Raw genomic sequence first — 15,141 nt, forward strand, 5'->3', positions numbered from 1 at the left:
TGCCAGGGGATCCAAAGCTCCTCCAGCTCCATGGGTTTGGGACAGCAGGGGCAGCTGGAGAGTGTCACACACCCGAGGGCAGAGGAAGAAGAAGAGGCTGAATTTCAGCAGCTTCTGATGTTCAAGGTGTCCTGTGGAACCCGACACTTTTATCTCCGCGGGATCGATGCCCGAGAACGGCTCCTGATGGTCGGGCTGGGCTGGGACAGCGGAGCCCATTCAGTGCTCACAGAATTCCTGTTATCTGTCGTTCCCGGGGGTGTTCTGCTCTCTCTGGATCGTTTACCTGCCGCTCAGGTGGGAATATTTGCAGCTGCTCCCTGCCCGGTGCTCTCTGCCATGAACATCCCTGGTTTGGGTGCGTTTCTTCTCCTTTCATCGCTGTACACGCTCAGAGCAGCAGCGGCTCTGTCACTTCCCGGGGATGTTTTTATTTGCGAGAGCAGGAAAACGAGGCAGCTGCCTTTCATCCGTGTCCCCAGCCCTCCTCTGACAGCCAGGTGACAAGAATCCTGATTTATTCCGAGGCACACGGGGGTTCTCCAAGGGCATCCATCAAACAACAGCCGAACTGGGATCACCCAGCTGCAGAGCTTCGTGCTGCAGTTGAGCAGAGACAGAGACTGAGAACACCTTTGCAAGCTCAGCTGGAACATTCTGCTGAGCCTCCAGGACGGAGGAGCTGATTTATTCTTTATTTCCCCCCCTTTCAGCCTGCAGCTCTGTGGGTTATTGAGAATGATCGGGGTATTGGCGGCTTCTACCCGCAAAGATTTCCTTTGCAGCTGTGAAGTGCTGTGTGTTCAGCAAGGTAATGAAGATTGCAGGCATCTCTTCAGCGCCCAGCTGAGTGGCACAAGAACAAACCTGAGATGGGGGAAAAGGTGCCCAGAAGTTCCTCTGGAGTGGAGATTTTGGGTTCCAGGTTCTCTCTGCCGCTCCCAGGAGCGTTTTCCCACTGGGATGTGGCTGCTGGGTCAAGGTGTTCAAGGAAGGCCAAACCAAAGCAACTTTGTCCTTTTTGACTTCTCTTTTTTGGTGGGGTTTTGATGCAGCTGCCTCAAACTTTAGGCTTGGAGTTTCCAGGAAATGCAGGCTCCCAGATGTGGAATGTGGACCAGGCCTCCATTCCTGGAATCACTGAAGTGCCCTGGTGTGCATAGAGCTTTATTTCTCTATTTATTCTGTATTATTATTATTTATTCTGCGGCAGCGCTTGAAGGATGCATAACTTCAGCTCGAGCTGCACTCCACCAGCTCAGAAGAAGCTGCCTCACCCTGAGATTTTATTTTTGTGGAATATTCTGCTTATTTCCATTTCCAAGTGCGCTGATTGAAGCCACCAGCTGCTGCCCTTATTTCTACTTTTGCTCTCTCCTTCCCCATCAGAGCTGCGTTATAAACTGAGGACTCGGTATTTTTATCTGAAGCACCAAACACAGACTCCGTGGCGTAGGCAAAAATCCATAATTAGTGGGGCTCGAGGCAGAAGTGGCTCTGTGTGCAGCAGGAAGCGGCTGCGCTGACGTGGGCAGGCTTGGGAGGATGCTCTGCCACGTGAAAACTTTCCCGTGGAGCTGCCCAGCTCTGCTCCTCCGTGGGGTTTGTGTTTGGCTTGGGTTTTTATTATTATTATTATTATTATTATTATTATTGTTGTTGTTTTCCTCAGCAGCGTTGAACACAGAGAAATGACCTAAAAGGCTGCTGAAGAAAATGTATTTTTCATATATTTGCTCTCTGCAGCTCCACTCCTCGTTGTGAGCTCGAGCCTGGCAAACACTCGACGGCGAGGGAATAAGGAATCTTCTGATGTGCTGTGCTCAGATATTGATTTTTTCTCTCTCTCTCTTAAAATTCTGTTTACAAATTCCTTTTGCTTTAATTATTTGTTTCCTCCTGAAGTCAGTACAAAGCCAGGAGGACTGGGGGCCGAGCCCTGTTCTTCAGGAGACGGAACCAATCCTGCTGCCTTCTCCCAGCCTGTGCCAGGCAGGGACTCCAAAACATTTTGTCAGCAGTGGCTGAGCCCCCTAAACTTGAGATACGAGCAGGGTTTGGAGTTGGTGAGGCTGGGAAGGGGTGAATTCAGTGCAGCTGCTCGAGCGGGGATGGGCATGAGCCCCGATGGAAGTGGAGTTCATTTCCAAAAGAAAAGGAGAGTGGACACAAAATTGCAACACCTTGGCCAGGAATCCCACGGCGCTCGCCTTCCACAGCCAGAATTCCTTGCAGGCGGCACGATGCAAACGTGGCCCAGCTGCTCCTGCCCTGTGCTGTGGGAATCTCCACCCCAGGTCTCATTCTGGGCCTTTTCCTGCCCCGTTGCTGCGGAGTTTGTGTCCCTCAGAAGCTCTGACCCGCCACATTCACTGTGGCTTCTCCCCTTTCCTCTCCCTCTCTGCCCGTTGCAAAGAAAACACCACTGATCCCCGAATCCTGTGCCCTGGCTGGATCCAAGGACAGAGCCTGGCAGAGCTGCAGTTCTTTATGACCACAGTCCCTCCTCCATCCATCCCCTTTCCTTCAGGTGCTGCCTTTGCTTCCCAACCTCTCAGTGATCGGATTTATCCAGAGCAGAGCAGCTGTGGTTTCACTCGAGCAGAGCCAGGATTTTTTGGCCTTGGACCCTCGTGGTGTGTCCTGATCAGGTGTAATAAAAATACTGGCGTGCAATTAGCTGGGGAAGGGAAACTGCTGCCGCTGGCAAGAAACAAGAATTTCAGATCACAGCCCCCTGCAATATTGATAACAACAGCCCAGAATGGGGGGGATGGGCTTGGGGGGCTTTTTCATCCCATTCCTGGTCACAGGAACGGTTTTTTTTAGGTGTTTGGGGACAAAAGTGCAAGTTTAAAAGGTAGAGCAATTTGGGGAGAGTGCAGAGGGGCAGGGAGGGAGGGCACAGGGCCACACCTGGGTGTCACAGCCTGGCCCCGGGGCTCCAGGGGGAAGGGCTGGGGCTGGTTCCAGCGGCTCTCCCGGGCCGGGGCTGGCGGGTCCCGCACCCCTGGGGGGGCCTCAGTGCAGGGCGGGGCCCTGGGCGTGTCCCCATCCCGCGCACCCGGGCGCGTCCCTGCGTACCTGGGCGTGTTGCAGCTCACCTGGGTGCCCCTCCCCCGCCGCACCTTGGGTGGGGGGTCTCGCGTGTCCCCTCCCCCCCACCTGTGCGCGCGCCGCCGGCAGGACCCGCCCCGCGCGCCCCTAATTGGCTGCGGGGGGAGGGGCGGCTCATTAGTGATGCGGGCGCGCGCCGCGGCCCCGGAGTCGGCGGCGGCCGGAGCGGGGAGCGGAGCCCGCATCGCATCCCCGGGAGCCGCATCCCCCGGACCCCAACAGCGAGGCAGAGCGGGGGAGAGGAGCGGGGAAAACCGCCCAAAAAGCCCCCAGTCCCCAGCGAATTCTCTGGCTGGAGCTCGGCTCCGGAGGGAGCGGGAGCGGCTCCGCATCCCCGGGGCTCCGCATCCCTGGCTCCGCATCCCCGGGGCTCCGCATCCCGGCTCCATCCTCGGCGCTGCGGGTTCAGCATGGGCGGGGGAGCTCCGCGCCTGCACCGGCGGCTGCTGCTGCTGCTGGGGCTGTGCAGCTGGACGGCCGCGCTGCGAGGTAAGCGGGGCTCGTTCTGCCTTCCCCGGGGCGACTTTGGGGCGCGGGGCTCCCACCGGTTGCTCCGGAGCGGGGGGAGCGCCGGCGGATGGCGGAGCGGGGACGAGAGAGCGGGAGCAGCGCAGGGCGGGGGGATAGCGGGGACCCGCCGGGAGAAACACCCGCATCCCACCTCCCGGAGAGACACCCGCACCGCCGCGGGGACCGGAGGCGACGGCGCCTGGCTGCGCTGCGGGGTCTCGGGGTGGTCCCGGCGGTGGTCGCGGCCGTTCAGGTCCTTGGAGCGCGGAGCATCCCCCGCAGGCTGCGGTTTCGGGCAGGGAGCGCTCCGCGCGGTGCGGTGCAGCCGCAGCAGCTTCCGTGGGCATCCCGCGGGGCGCGCAGCCGGGGCTGGCTCTGCTCCCGGGCTGGCTCTGGGCCCGGGTACCGCTCGGGCTGTCCCGGGATGGGCGTCGGGAGGCTCAGGGACCCCGCCGGGCAGCGCGGTCTCATCCCTGTGAGGCAGCGCGGGTGCCTCCGGCTGATGGGAGCACTGGGGTTGATGTTTTCCATGTGCAAGGCAGGCACTGGAGATGCTCCGAGTCCTTCTTTTTTTATATTTTTATGTAACTTTTTCCCGGTAAATCACCGGAGCGCAGTAACCTCTGCAGGGCAGCCAGCCAGGGGATGTCACCAGCCCTCATCGCCCGGCGTCCCGCAGCTCGGCGGGGCTGGCTGGGCTTCTCCGGCTGCTGGAAGTGCGGGACTGTGCGGGCGGGGATTCCGTTCTCCCTCTCGGAGGAAGGCACCTGCTGGCGATGAGGCAAGCTCTGTGTTTGGGCTCTGTCAGGCTCATCACAAGCCGCTCGTTCCTACACAATGCAGCGATCAGACTTTGTGGCTCCTCAAAGATCCCTCTCGCTGCTTCGGCACCAGTGGAACTCTCTCTTCGCACACCCGGCGTGTCTGCGGTTCCGTTTTCCTTTGTATGGCATTTTTGGGCTCTGGTGTCTGTAGGGAAACCCATCCTCAGGAAGCCACGGGCTTGTGGCGCCTCGCCACAGGTCCTGGAGCCTCCCCGGCCACCTCAGCTGCCCGGACCTCTCACTGAATTACGGCTCCAGCAGCGGGAAAGCCGAGAGGCTTTCGTGTAACAGACAAAATGTGCCTTTTTGGGGTGCTTTGGGGGGGGGGGGGGGGAAGAACCCAACCAAGCACCGGTTTGTAGGACAGTTAAATAAATGATGGGAATAGAATGAAAAAGAATATTTCCTAATTTTTAAGAAATATTTTGATCAAGAAGCATCGGTGCCTGCACAGGGATAGGCGTGTGCCTAAGTCAGTGATGTGGGGTGCTCGGAGCCTTCTGTGTCTCCCACCTGGGGAACCTTTGGCAGCTCTGGCTCTGGGGGAAGCGTGGTCAGGATCTGGGATTTCAGACCATGGAGCTGCAGGATGCTTTTGTTGCTGCCAAGTAACAAATTTCACTCTTAATTAAAACTCGCCAGGTTGGACGTTCCAAGCTCTGGGCTGGGGCAGAGTTTTGGGCGTCGTCGTGAGGCAGAACAGCAATTTTGGGGCAGTTTGGTGTCGGTGCTGGTGCTCCCTGGTGTTGTTCACTGGCAGCTCTGGCTGAAGCAGTTAAAGCTCAGCTCCAGCCCCAGAGCTGTGAGATTTTAGTTTATGAAGTTGTCTCAAAGCTGCCTCAGAGACAGATTGTGCTCAGGTTTCTGTTCTGAGCGGGGATTAAAGACAAATGGAATGGTTGTGGAAACCCCTAGCACGGCATTTTCAATCTGTTGGAATGAATATACATGGATGGCTCTGGGCTTTTGTTTTTACGGGAAAAAATTGTCCAGACGGGATGGTAATTGGAGCAGAGAGTCACTAATATTTATTATGTCCTTGATGCCTCGAAACTAATTTTGAGTTGTGCATCTCTGCATAAAGATGTCTCTGAACCTGAGTGTTAATATTCTGCTGCATCTTGATCCCGAAGCCTGGAGCTCTGTCTTACACGGCTTTCATGGATCCGAGTGGATTTGGTGTTAAATGAGCATTGTTTGGGATTTTCCTGTTTCCACAGCGCGGCTCTCACTGCGCAGCTCGGGCACCGCGGGGTTTGTGGTGATAAAATGAAGCCACCTAATGGAGTGGGGTGGGTCTGTGGGCAGGGAGCTGCTGGAGCAGAGATCTCTGAACGTTCCTGTTGGTTTGAGGGGTTTTTAATGGCTTTTTTTGCCGTGGGAAGCAGCGATCACCTGCTGCTCAGAGAGCTGCGTGTTTACAGGGGTGCTGTGCAGCAGGACAAACCAGGCTCTGGAGGAACAACGCTCAGTTTGGGTGAAAACAGCAGCTTCTACTGATGTGGAAATAAATCTGGTGGTGAGGACAGGACTTGGGGTGTCAGTTGTGTCCAGACTGCCCCTTTTGTCTTGCATTTAATTATGTAAATCAGATGAACCCCCAGTTATTTCATCATAAACGGGCTGGGATTTCATTGTGTGCCTGAGGATCCTCCCCCAGACCTCGGCCATGCCCAGCCCGGGGCTGTGCAGGAGCCCCCAGGGATGCTCTGGGGGCTGCTGGTGGTTGGCCATGCCCAGTTCTGCTCTGGGGGAAGGTTTTGGGGTGCCCCATTCCCCATCCCAGGGGTGTGGGTTGTTCCTGGTGCTCTGTCAGGCTGTCCCAGGCTCTCTGCTCCCACAGCCTGGTGACAGTGAAGGTGTCTGGGGACATTCAGCAGTGCTGGCTGGGACATTTCTGCTGTGCCAGCCCCAGCTGAGGGCACAGGTGTCCCTACATTGATTTATCTCTCCCAAAGTCTGTCAACACTCCTGCCGGGTGTGGGCTTGGCACAGCACAAACACAAATCCAGGCAGAACCTGGGTGCTGCTGGAGCCTCTCCTGCCTCTGCTCGAGTCGCTCCATCCAGATAGCGCTGGGTTTTTGTCTCCTTAAAATCACAGCCACGTGCTCTGCTCCGAGCCGTCCTCCCGCTCCCCTGCAGGGTCTCATGTGGGCTTCTCTGGCAATATTTTCATTATTTAACTTCGGAGCTTCCCAGGAAATCAGCTCCCTTCCTTGTCGGTTCAGGAGCTGCAGGGGCCCGTTTCCCAGCTCCCATTTCCCGGCTCCCCAGGGTGACCCGGCCGTGGTGTGGGTGGTGGAGCTCTGCTGTCCTTTCACAGGTAGGGACACTCAGGGTTTGAAACAAACATTATTTTCTCAGCACCGTGGGGAATTTGGGGACTCTCAAAAGAGCAGGATGGCAGAACTGGGTGTGCAGGATGCAGGGGTTCATGGTTTGGAATTATTTTGTTGAGGCTTCTGTTCAGTCCTGTATTTTTTCTGCATTTATTGCTGTGTTTGTGATGTGTTGTAACAGTTTGGGAGAGAATTCAGAGAACATGGCAAAGTCTGACTTTGGACAGGAATATGCTCAGGTTTTGTCTGGATTAGAGCACTGATCCTCGTGTTTTGTTCTGCTGGAGTGTGTTCCAGACATAAATAATGTGATTTATGCTAAGATGGAAAATCACAGAGCAAAGGAGGCCTCAGGGCCACGGGCTGTGTATTTGCTGTATTTTTAGTCCTGCTTCTGGTTGAAGGTGGAGTCTGAGGGAAAGAGCAGAATGTTGACACCAGAGGCTGCTGTTTCAGAGGGTTTGGGATGCTGCTGGAGCAGATGGTCACATTCATCTGCCTCAAACACAAAAACGGTTCATTTTCTATTTATACTTTTTAATGGTCTGGTTGTGCCACGTGGCCTTGGCTCAGGGCAGGAGTGCCGCTGAGTGTGGAGGGTTTGTGTCCCATCGGCTCTCGCTGGGGTCAATAAATCACATTTTGGGCCACCCTGCAGGCAGGGGTTCAATGCCATGGAGGAGCCTGGGCACCCTGAATTCACCTGCACAGAGGTGATGAACATTTTCATCACCTTCCCCTCCCCTCCCCCCCTTCCGTGGCCTTTGGAACCATTCAAAAATGTTCTTAAGAAAGAGACTTTTATTAAATCCAGTGACTTGCCCAATATTGTTTAGTGCCAAGTACTTTTAGGAATTTCCGTGCAGGGAATTGCACTTAATTACACTTAGACACCATCATCCCTAATGAATTTTTTTCCATGGCTGCTGTTGTGGGCATTTTTGCTTTTTTTTTTTTTTTTATTATTTTATTTTTTTTGTTTTTTTTTTGTTTTGTTTTAGTTTTATTTTTTTTTTTTTGTCTGTTTTCTTTTTTACACTTAAAAAATACAGAGCTTCCAGGTGGAATTTTGGTGTCTCTTAACTTGGCTGTGAAGAACACGGAGGGTCTGGGATGAAACAGGAATGTTGGGCAGCAGTTCCCAGCACTTTGCCTGGCAAAGCTGGGCTTGGGGGACCAAGGATGGATCTCAGTCCTCCTCAGCTCTGTGGCCTCACCCAGGGCTTCCAGACCAAGTCCTGCCTGGAGATCTCGGAGTAATTGTGAAAAAAACAGAGATTTGTTAAAATAGAGTTATAAATCTGGTGTTTAATTCCTCTCCTGCGTGATTTGTGTTCTGAAGACTTGGAGCCTCCTTGAGCAGCAATTTCCTGATGTAAGAAGAGAGCAAGGAGCTATTGCAGGGATAAATAAATGCAGTGCAAAATCCTCTTGTTTACCTTTATAAGCTCTGGAAACCCGATGGAATCAATGGGTCGAATTTGTGGAGAAAAGGGAGTGACTTGGTGGATCTCCAGCTGGGGAAATAGGAGGTGAAATGGAGGAACAGGAGGTGAGAGATGCTGGAGCTTTGTCTGATTTCTCTGCCTCTTGTTCCATTCTGCTTTTGGCTGAGGTTTTGGAGCCCATCACAAAGCAGGAATAATGGATTATACCAGGCCTGGTATATCTTATTTATAATAAATGTATTTATCCCCACGTCCTCTCTTGTTGTCAGTCCAGCTTTATGGGATTTTCCTAATTACAGAGGGAAAGATTAGGTTCCTAATTCAGTGAAATTAATTTAGTTTCCAATAGCTAAGCAGTGGTGGCTGGTCACAAGTGGCACAGTGAGTCCCTCCCTGTTGTCATCTGGCCCCACGGCTCGTGGCTGTGCCGAATTCCCACAGCAGCAGCACAACTCCTGCTCCTCCCGCTGCAACGTTAAAAATGCAGGACTTGTTTGTGTCAAACGAGCTAACCAAATAAAAGATGAATTTCAAGTGTTTAATCTGTCAGCATCGATGAATCTGGCAGGATTATGGTCCCATTAGGGGGGATGGGTTTCTCCCAGAGAGAACTCAGCCCTGTGACTTGCCTGTTTGTGTGCAGATTGGTTTGGGTCTGATTTCGGCTACGATTGAAATTGAAATGCTCCTGCTCTGCTCTGGTTGAGTCTCAGGGTCACTAACGTGGGACCTGGCTGCTGCTGAGCTCCAGAACTTGCTGCAATCCCTCCAAGGCCTCATCGTTAATTCTTCCCGAGGATTTTGGGGTTGGTTTTGTTCATTTTGTGCTTTCAGTTGTGCTCAACAGCCCGAGCCTGGGAGCTGCAATGTGAGAAATGCTGCCGGGACAGCAGGAATAAAACCAGGATTACCCTTGGGAGGGGTGGCAGAGCAGTTTGTGAAATGAGTGACAAAATTCCTGCTGATGTGCCCCAGCCTAAGCAGAAGGCCCTAAAGTTTGGGATAAGTTTTGGGACAATTTTGTTTGGGGGTTGTCACATCTTTGTCTTGGTCTTAGAGAGGACAATGAGATGTTGAGTTTCTGAAATACAACTTTTTTTTTTTTGATGCCTTAAAGAAACAGAAGAGGAACTTTTGCCTCTTCTTCCCACCTCCCCAAACAAATCCTCTTTCCACCTCTCCTTCCTCCCTGTGGAGGAGGGAAAAGAATCCACAGAGGAGAAACTTCCTGATTCTGGGCATGGCCTGGGCTGCAGCTTTTCACTTAAATAACTCCAATAATGTTTTCTTCTCAAGCCTGTGGAAGATCTGTATTTGAAACGCTTTATGAGGGGGATAAAATGTTTTCTAGGGGATCCAAGCTGTTTTTCGGGCTGGGCAGGCAGGAAGGAGCTCCGTTAGGGCAGGAGTGATTTGTGTCATCTTGGGGGAGGCCATTTCATGTTTCCCTGCTCCTGGTGCTGTTGCTGGGGGTTTCTGAGCCCTGTCAGGGACACAGGGACATGTTCTGTGCCCAGCCCGAGCCTGGCTCTGCACAGGGCACAGTTGGCAGCCCCGGGGCTCTCTGTGCCTCGTGAGGCAGAAAGGGAAGCGCTGGCTTTGACTGTGCTCCAAATGTGCAGGAACGAGCTGGGATTTAACAGAAAAAGGGGGATTCTGTGCTCTGAGCTGGCTCGAGGTGGGTGCTCCCACAGGGGTGAGAGAAGAGACACCTGAGGAGCCGCGGTGCTGGCAGCTGAGCTGGTGCTGCTCCAGCCCCGTTCCCGCTGCGTTTCCCAGCTCCCCGGCCCTCCTGGATGATGGGGACAGCTGGAGAGCCCCTCCAGAGCCTGCCTGGCCCAGCAGGCTGCTGGAAATCTGTGGGAAAGCAGGGCCTGGACCCATCCAGAGCTGCAGGGCTCGGATTTATGGCCACAGAGCTCCTCAGGTCCTCCCCGGCTGAGGGTTCCTGGCAGAGGGGGACGAGGAGGGCCAGGGGCCCCCTGCACAGGGACGTGGGGAGTTCTCAGCAGCAGGAATCCCCCAGAGGGCACCTCTGGCAGGGGAAAAGGGTCCCTGACAGAGGGGAGTCCAGTGCATGTGGAGTAAATGACCTTTAACAATCATAAAAGTAGTTTGTGATGAGATCACAATGAGCCAAGGGCCGTTTGCTGCCGGTTTTGTATCAAAAGTAGTTTTAGATAATGCTTAAGTAGTGATCGAAAGGGCATTTCTGAAGAAAACTTCAATTTGGGGTAGTGAGTGTGATGTTTTTTCCTTTTTTTCCCTGTAAATGAGTTGCAGACGTGATGAAATCCTTCAAAACCCCTCAGCATCTCTCAGCAGTGTTTTTCTGATTTAACCAAGCCTTGTGGAAGTCTCCACTGGCTCTTGCACTGTGTCATGTTCAGCACCATGGAGCGTTCGTTACTTCCTGCAGCTCCCAGGAGCATCCCTGAGCCTCAGATTTCCAATATTTTGAACAAAATGTAGTTGACATCCAAAAGCCTCCAGGTGGAAATGTTGTTTCGTGATTTGTAGCTGTGTCTTTGGCCGACCTGTAGTATTTTTCTCCAGGTTTGGATGGCAGATTCCCTTCCCTGGCCTCTGTGGGATTAAGTCAGGTCTGAGTTTGGAAAGGGGCAGGGGTTTGAGGGTGAATGAAGGTATGGAAATAAAATCTGTAGAAATAAAAACACCTCCCATCCTAGGAACAAGCACAGAACTTGTTTTAAGCCTGAGCTCTTCCTGCTGTCTGGTTTTAGACCTCCTGGCACTGCAGGCGGTGGGGGAACCCCCCTTTGTAGCCACTGAAAATGCTCTGGGTGGTTTAATGAGAACAATTCATGGAATTCTGCTGAATTCTCGGCTGCTGCTGTGTCCCAGCAATGAACCACAGCTGCACAAGGGTCCCAAATCCTGTCTGGGTACCACTGAGGGAGGTGGGGCAGGTTCCTGGCTGTGCTCCAGGGGTGCTGCTTTGGGAAGGAATTACAGGATCCAAGGGACAGAGCCGGATTTTGATCAGGGCAGCTGTTCTGATCCATCCCTGATTCTGGCTGGGTGCTGCTCCGTGGTTCAAGGAGGTTGCAGCCACGTTTGCACCTTTTTGAGTGGGTACTTATGGCGATGCAGCTGCCCCCAGATGATGCCTTTGGCCAAGCAAACAGCGCTGATCAGAGGACTGGGTTTTGTTTATTTGGGTGAGAGTCTCCACGGGCTCTGCAGTGGTGGGAGGTTTGTCCCTGGCAGGTGTTCATGAAGGTTTCGGCCGTTCAGGGTACGGGGCCGGGGCGATGTCCTGCGTTTATGGACTGGACCTCTGGGCTGTCATTAAAGGGTTTCTGCTGGAGATCAGATCAGCAAATCTCCCGTGGCTGTCCCTGCTGGGGGAGCCTCCCCTGCTGCTGTGGCACCACAGCTCCTCGGGAATGAGGGGGTTAAAAAGGGGGACACTGTGACAAGGGGGCTGTGGAGAGTCCTGGCACTATGTCAGGGGTCTTTAAGACTTGAATTCACAAAGGTGGGTGGCCCTGTTGGTCGTCCTCAGACACAGCCTTGCGCATCCTTGGGGGGTTTGGGTTTTTTTTTTTTTGATTGGTGGGGGGTTTTTTGTTTGGGTTTTTGTTTGTTTGGGAGGGTTTTGTTTGGTTTTTTCAGGTTTCTTTTTGTTTGGTTTGGGGTTTTTGTTGTTGTTTTTGTGGAGTTTGTTTGTTTTTGGTTTTTGTTTAGGGCACTGGGGATCTCCTAGAGTCCCCGTCAGAAGGTCCTGCAGGGGGGAGCTCTGTCACTTCCCTCCCTACACCTTCCCTACCCCCAGCTCAGCAGCCAGAGGGGAATTCTGTGGCTATTCCAGCAATTCTTCATTTGCTGCGTGTGGTGCATCCAAAAAGGTTCTGTTTTCACGAGCGACACAGGAGACAAAGAAGAATGAAATTAATCCAGTCCATAATTTGATTACTTGCAGTCTGACTTTTCCACAGCTCCGTGTTTGTTTTCAGCTGACAGAGCAGCTGCTGGGCGCGGGGAAGTGTAAACTTTGTTGTTTGAACAGCGTCAGGTAAACTCAGCTTCTACCAAACCTTCATCTGCCTGAGGGAACTCGAGCGGCGACAGAGAAGGGGCCCTGTGATCCAGCCAGGAGCCGGCCCAGAACCTGCCCAGCTGAGTTTTAAATCCACTGTGTCTCCTCTGGAAGCAGAGGCTGCCATTGATGGGTTTGTGTGGCCCCAGTACAATTTCCCATATTGCCCCCTCTCTGTGACACCCCAGCGCCGCCCTGGCCCCAAAACCCCTCAGCACAGTTTGGATCTTGCCCACAGCTCCTCTCAGGGAGGTTTCCTGAGTGCTGCAAAGCCTCTGCTGCAGACATCTCGGGAGCAGGATTTGGGAGGATTAATGTGGTGGGATTTCTTGAAGACATGATTACTTTGCAAAGACTTTTTCTCCTCGGTAAAATTACACAGTAACTGCTTGGTATTATTGGGGTTTTTTTCCAGTCAACAGACCCAACGTGTCTTTTGTTCTATTTTGACTTATCTCAGCCCCAGAGAGTCCAACATAAATCATATTTTGGCAGGATTAATCCTGCACCTGAAGGCGAGCAGGATGCCCTGAGTAGACGCCTTTCACCTGGGAGTGTTGGTATCAGGCACTTCCTTGTGTCAGCCTGGCCCTGGCAGATAAAACCCCCAGTGCTGCTCCTCCGAACCTGGAGCAGTTCTTAGCAAGGCTGGGAACTCATAAATTGCTGCTTATCAGGAGAACAAATATTCTGTCTCAGTGCCTGCCTTTGGAAAGGAAACTTCAAAGAATATCTTTGTCTTACGGCTTCTCTGTCTTCTCATGAAGGGATGAAAAGCACTTTTTGGAGCCCTGAGTCACTGCCTGCCCTCCAATCTGCCTTGACAAGTGTTTAATGGCATTATCAGCGCCCCTGGGCTGGGGCTGAGCACTGGGAAATGCCGCGGCAGTTCAGGGAGTTCATCCTGCCTGGAGAGCAGCTGGATTTAGGGTTGAGCTCTGCTGTGAGACATCCCCTGGGGTTAGTGGGGTGTGGGAGGCCAGAGCTGAGCAGGGGATGGAATAAAGGGGTGCTGAAGGTGGAAAATTGGGGGTGGCTGCCTCGGGAAAGGCGTCAGTTCCCCGTCCAGAAGCACCAATTCAATTCCTAATCCCCGTTTTCCTGTGTACAAAGAGCCTCTGCTCATTCCCAACTTTTGGGAAAGGATTTCAGTGTTTGACAGATGAGGGAGAAAAAGAAAAGTTTGTAACTTACTAAAATGTTATTATTGAAATCATTCTCCCTCCTGGGCAGGGGCTTTACGTCTGGCTTGGAGTGTTGGGAATAAAACACCCAGTGATCCTTTTGGAGGGATTCGGAGAGGGCAAGATGTGAAAAGTCCTGGGCTCTACAATCCCAATTGTTAGAGGGGGGGTTATTTAAGCTTTTTATTAATTAGCCTTAAATCAGCAACCATCAGTAAGTGGGTATCACTTGCTGTAATACAAACTAAAATCAGTTTAAAACCTCCTGGTGGATGTTCCCATGGCTGAAATAGGGAAGGAAGGCAAAGGATGAGCTGCAGGATTTTCCTTCTTCTCCCATAACCAGTCCCTTCCAGACCTCCATTAAAGGTGAGATGTTGCTCCTTGCAGCTCCCTTTGTCTGTCCCCACCAGAGGCAGAGGATATTTTTGGGTTTGCAGTGATTGCTCGTGGGGGGGTGGGTCTGCTTCTCAAGGCCCCTGAAATCCAGGGAAATCCTGGCAGGGAGAATTGCCCCAGCCCTGACTCTGCTGCTGGCTTGGCTTTGATGCTCCCAGTTTCCTGCTCCTATCAGAGCAGACCTTGCTGCCTGCCCCATTCCTCCCTTACCTGCTGCCTGCAGAGATTCCGGCTGTGAGAGCAGGGTCTGTGCTGGGCAGGGAATGGGGGGCTCTGCCCAGGGACCGGCCCCTCCCCTGCATTCTCTTCTCCCCCAGGGGTGACAGCAACGTTTGCAGGCCCACAGGAATAAAACTCTGCTGGCCTGCAGACGATTTCCATTAATTTTCTAATGACTTAATCTGTGTCAAGGAAGGTAAAATGGATCAAACCCTAAATGAGAAGGACTTTTTAAATAATAAAACGCTGGCACAGCTTCCCTGCGTTATCCTCCAGACCGAGGAGCTGGGGTGGTGCAGCGCATCTCGAAGGGACCGTTTTTAGTTTAATATCTTAAATTGCATTAAAATTAAAGTGCAAAAATAGCCTCTGCTAAATTACAGCTGCAGCATGTGACTCCTCAGGCCTATTTACTAATTTTTTAAATCCTGCTGAAGTTGGAGCTGAGGATGTCAGAAGCTTTTCTGTGATGGATCTGGTGAGAACCAATTAGTACTGGAGAGCTGGGCCTGGCAGCTGCTGATGTCACGGGCTCAGCTGGGAACAAAAGGGACTCACTGGGAGCATTTGAGCAGAATTTTATCTAAAACTGGTGGGTTAACACAGCAAATGGAGCAGTGGACTCTTCCCACTTGGTTTGTGGTGAAAGTGCTGAACCTGCAGAGATTTGCATCTGTATTTTCCTCCCTGCCCTGCCCTGAACTGCGGGCACAGGTCAGACCATGGGAATGGAAGTTTGGTTATCCCCAAGGGGCTTTGCCAGATGAAAAGCAGAATTTTATTTACAGAATGCTGCACAGGCAGCACTCCTCTGTGGTTAATTAGGCTTCAGATAATTGGCACAGTAGTGCTGCTTCACCTGGAGGTGGTGGAGCTTGGGGTTTTCCTTTTTTACATACCCTCGGAACAATAAATAAATAAATAAAGTCTGCTGCAGGTTCCTTCCTTCGGCAGCTGATTGACTGCAGGATGGATTTCTGGGCTCTCAGTGCGGACAATTAACACACTCAAGGCTGCGAGGCACTGCCCAGGGACT

At 52.7% G+C, this 15,141-nt stretch overlaps 1 protein-coding gene across 2 annotated transcripts in view; it reads left to right on the forward strand.

The window, feature by feature from the left end:
* The first annotated feature begins 3,239 nt into the window (after positions 1 to 3,239).
* UNC5D (unc-5 netrin receptor D) overlaps positions 3,240 to 15,141 on the forward strand; it is an 88,968-nt gene continuing 77,066 nt past the window's right edge. For both annotated transcript variants that reach the window (XM_032091946.1, XM_032091947.1), the window contains exon 1: positions 3,240 to 3,606. In XM_032091946.1, the coding sequence (XP_031947837.1) occupies positions 3,528 to 3,606 (79 nt within the window). In that variant the 5' untranslated portion in view covers positions 3,240 to 3,527. The remainder of the gene's footprint in view (positions 3,607 to 15,141) is intronic.

This window comes from Corvus moneduloides, chromosome 27 (assembly GCF_009650955.1).
Source record: "Corvus moneduloides isolate bCorMon1 chromosome 27, bCorMon1.pri, whole genome shotgun sequence".
Taxonomy (NCBI): Eukaryota; Metazoa; Chordata; class Aves; order Passeriformes; family Corvidae; genus Corvus; species Corvus moneduloides.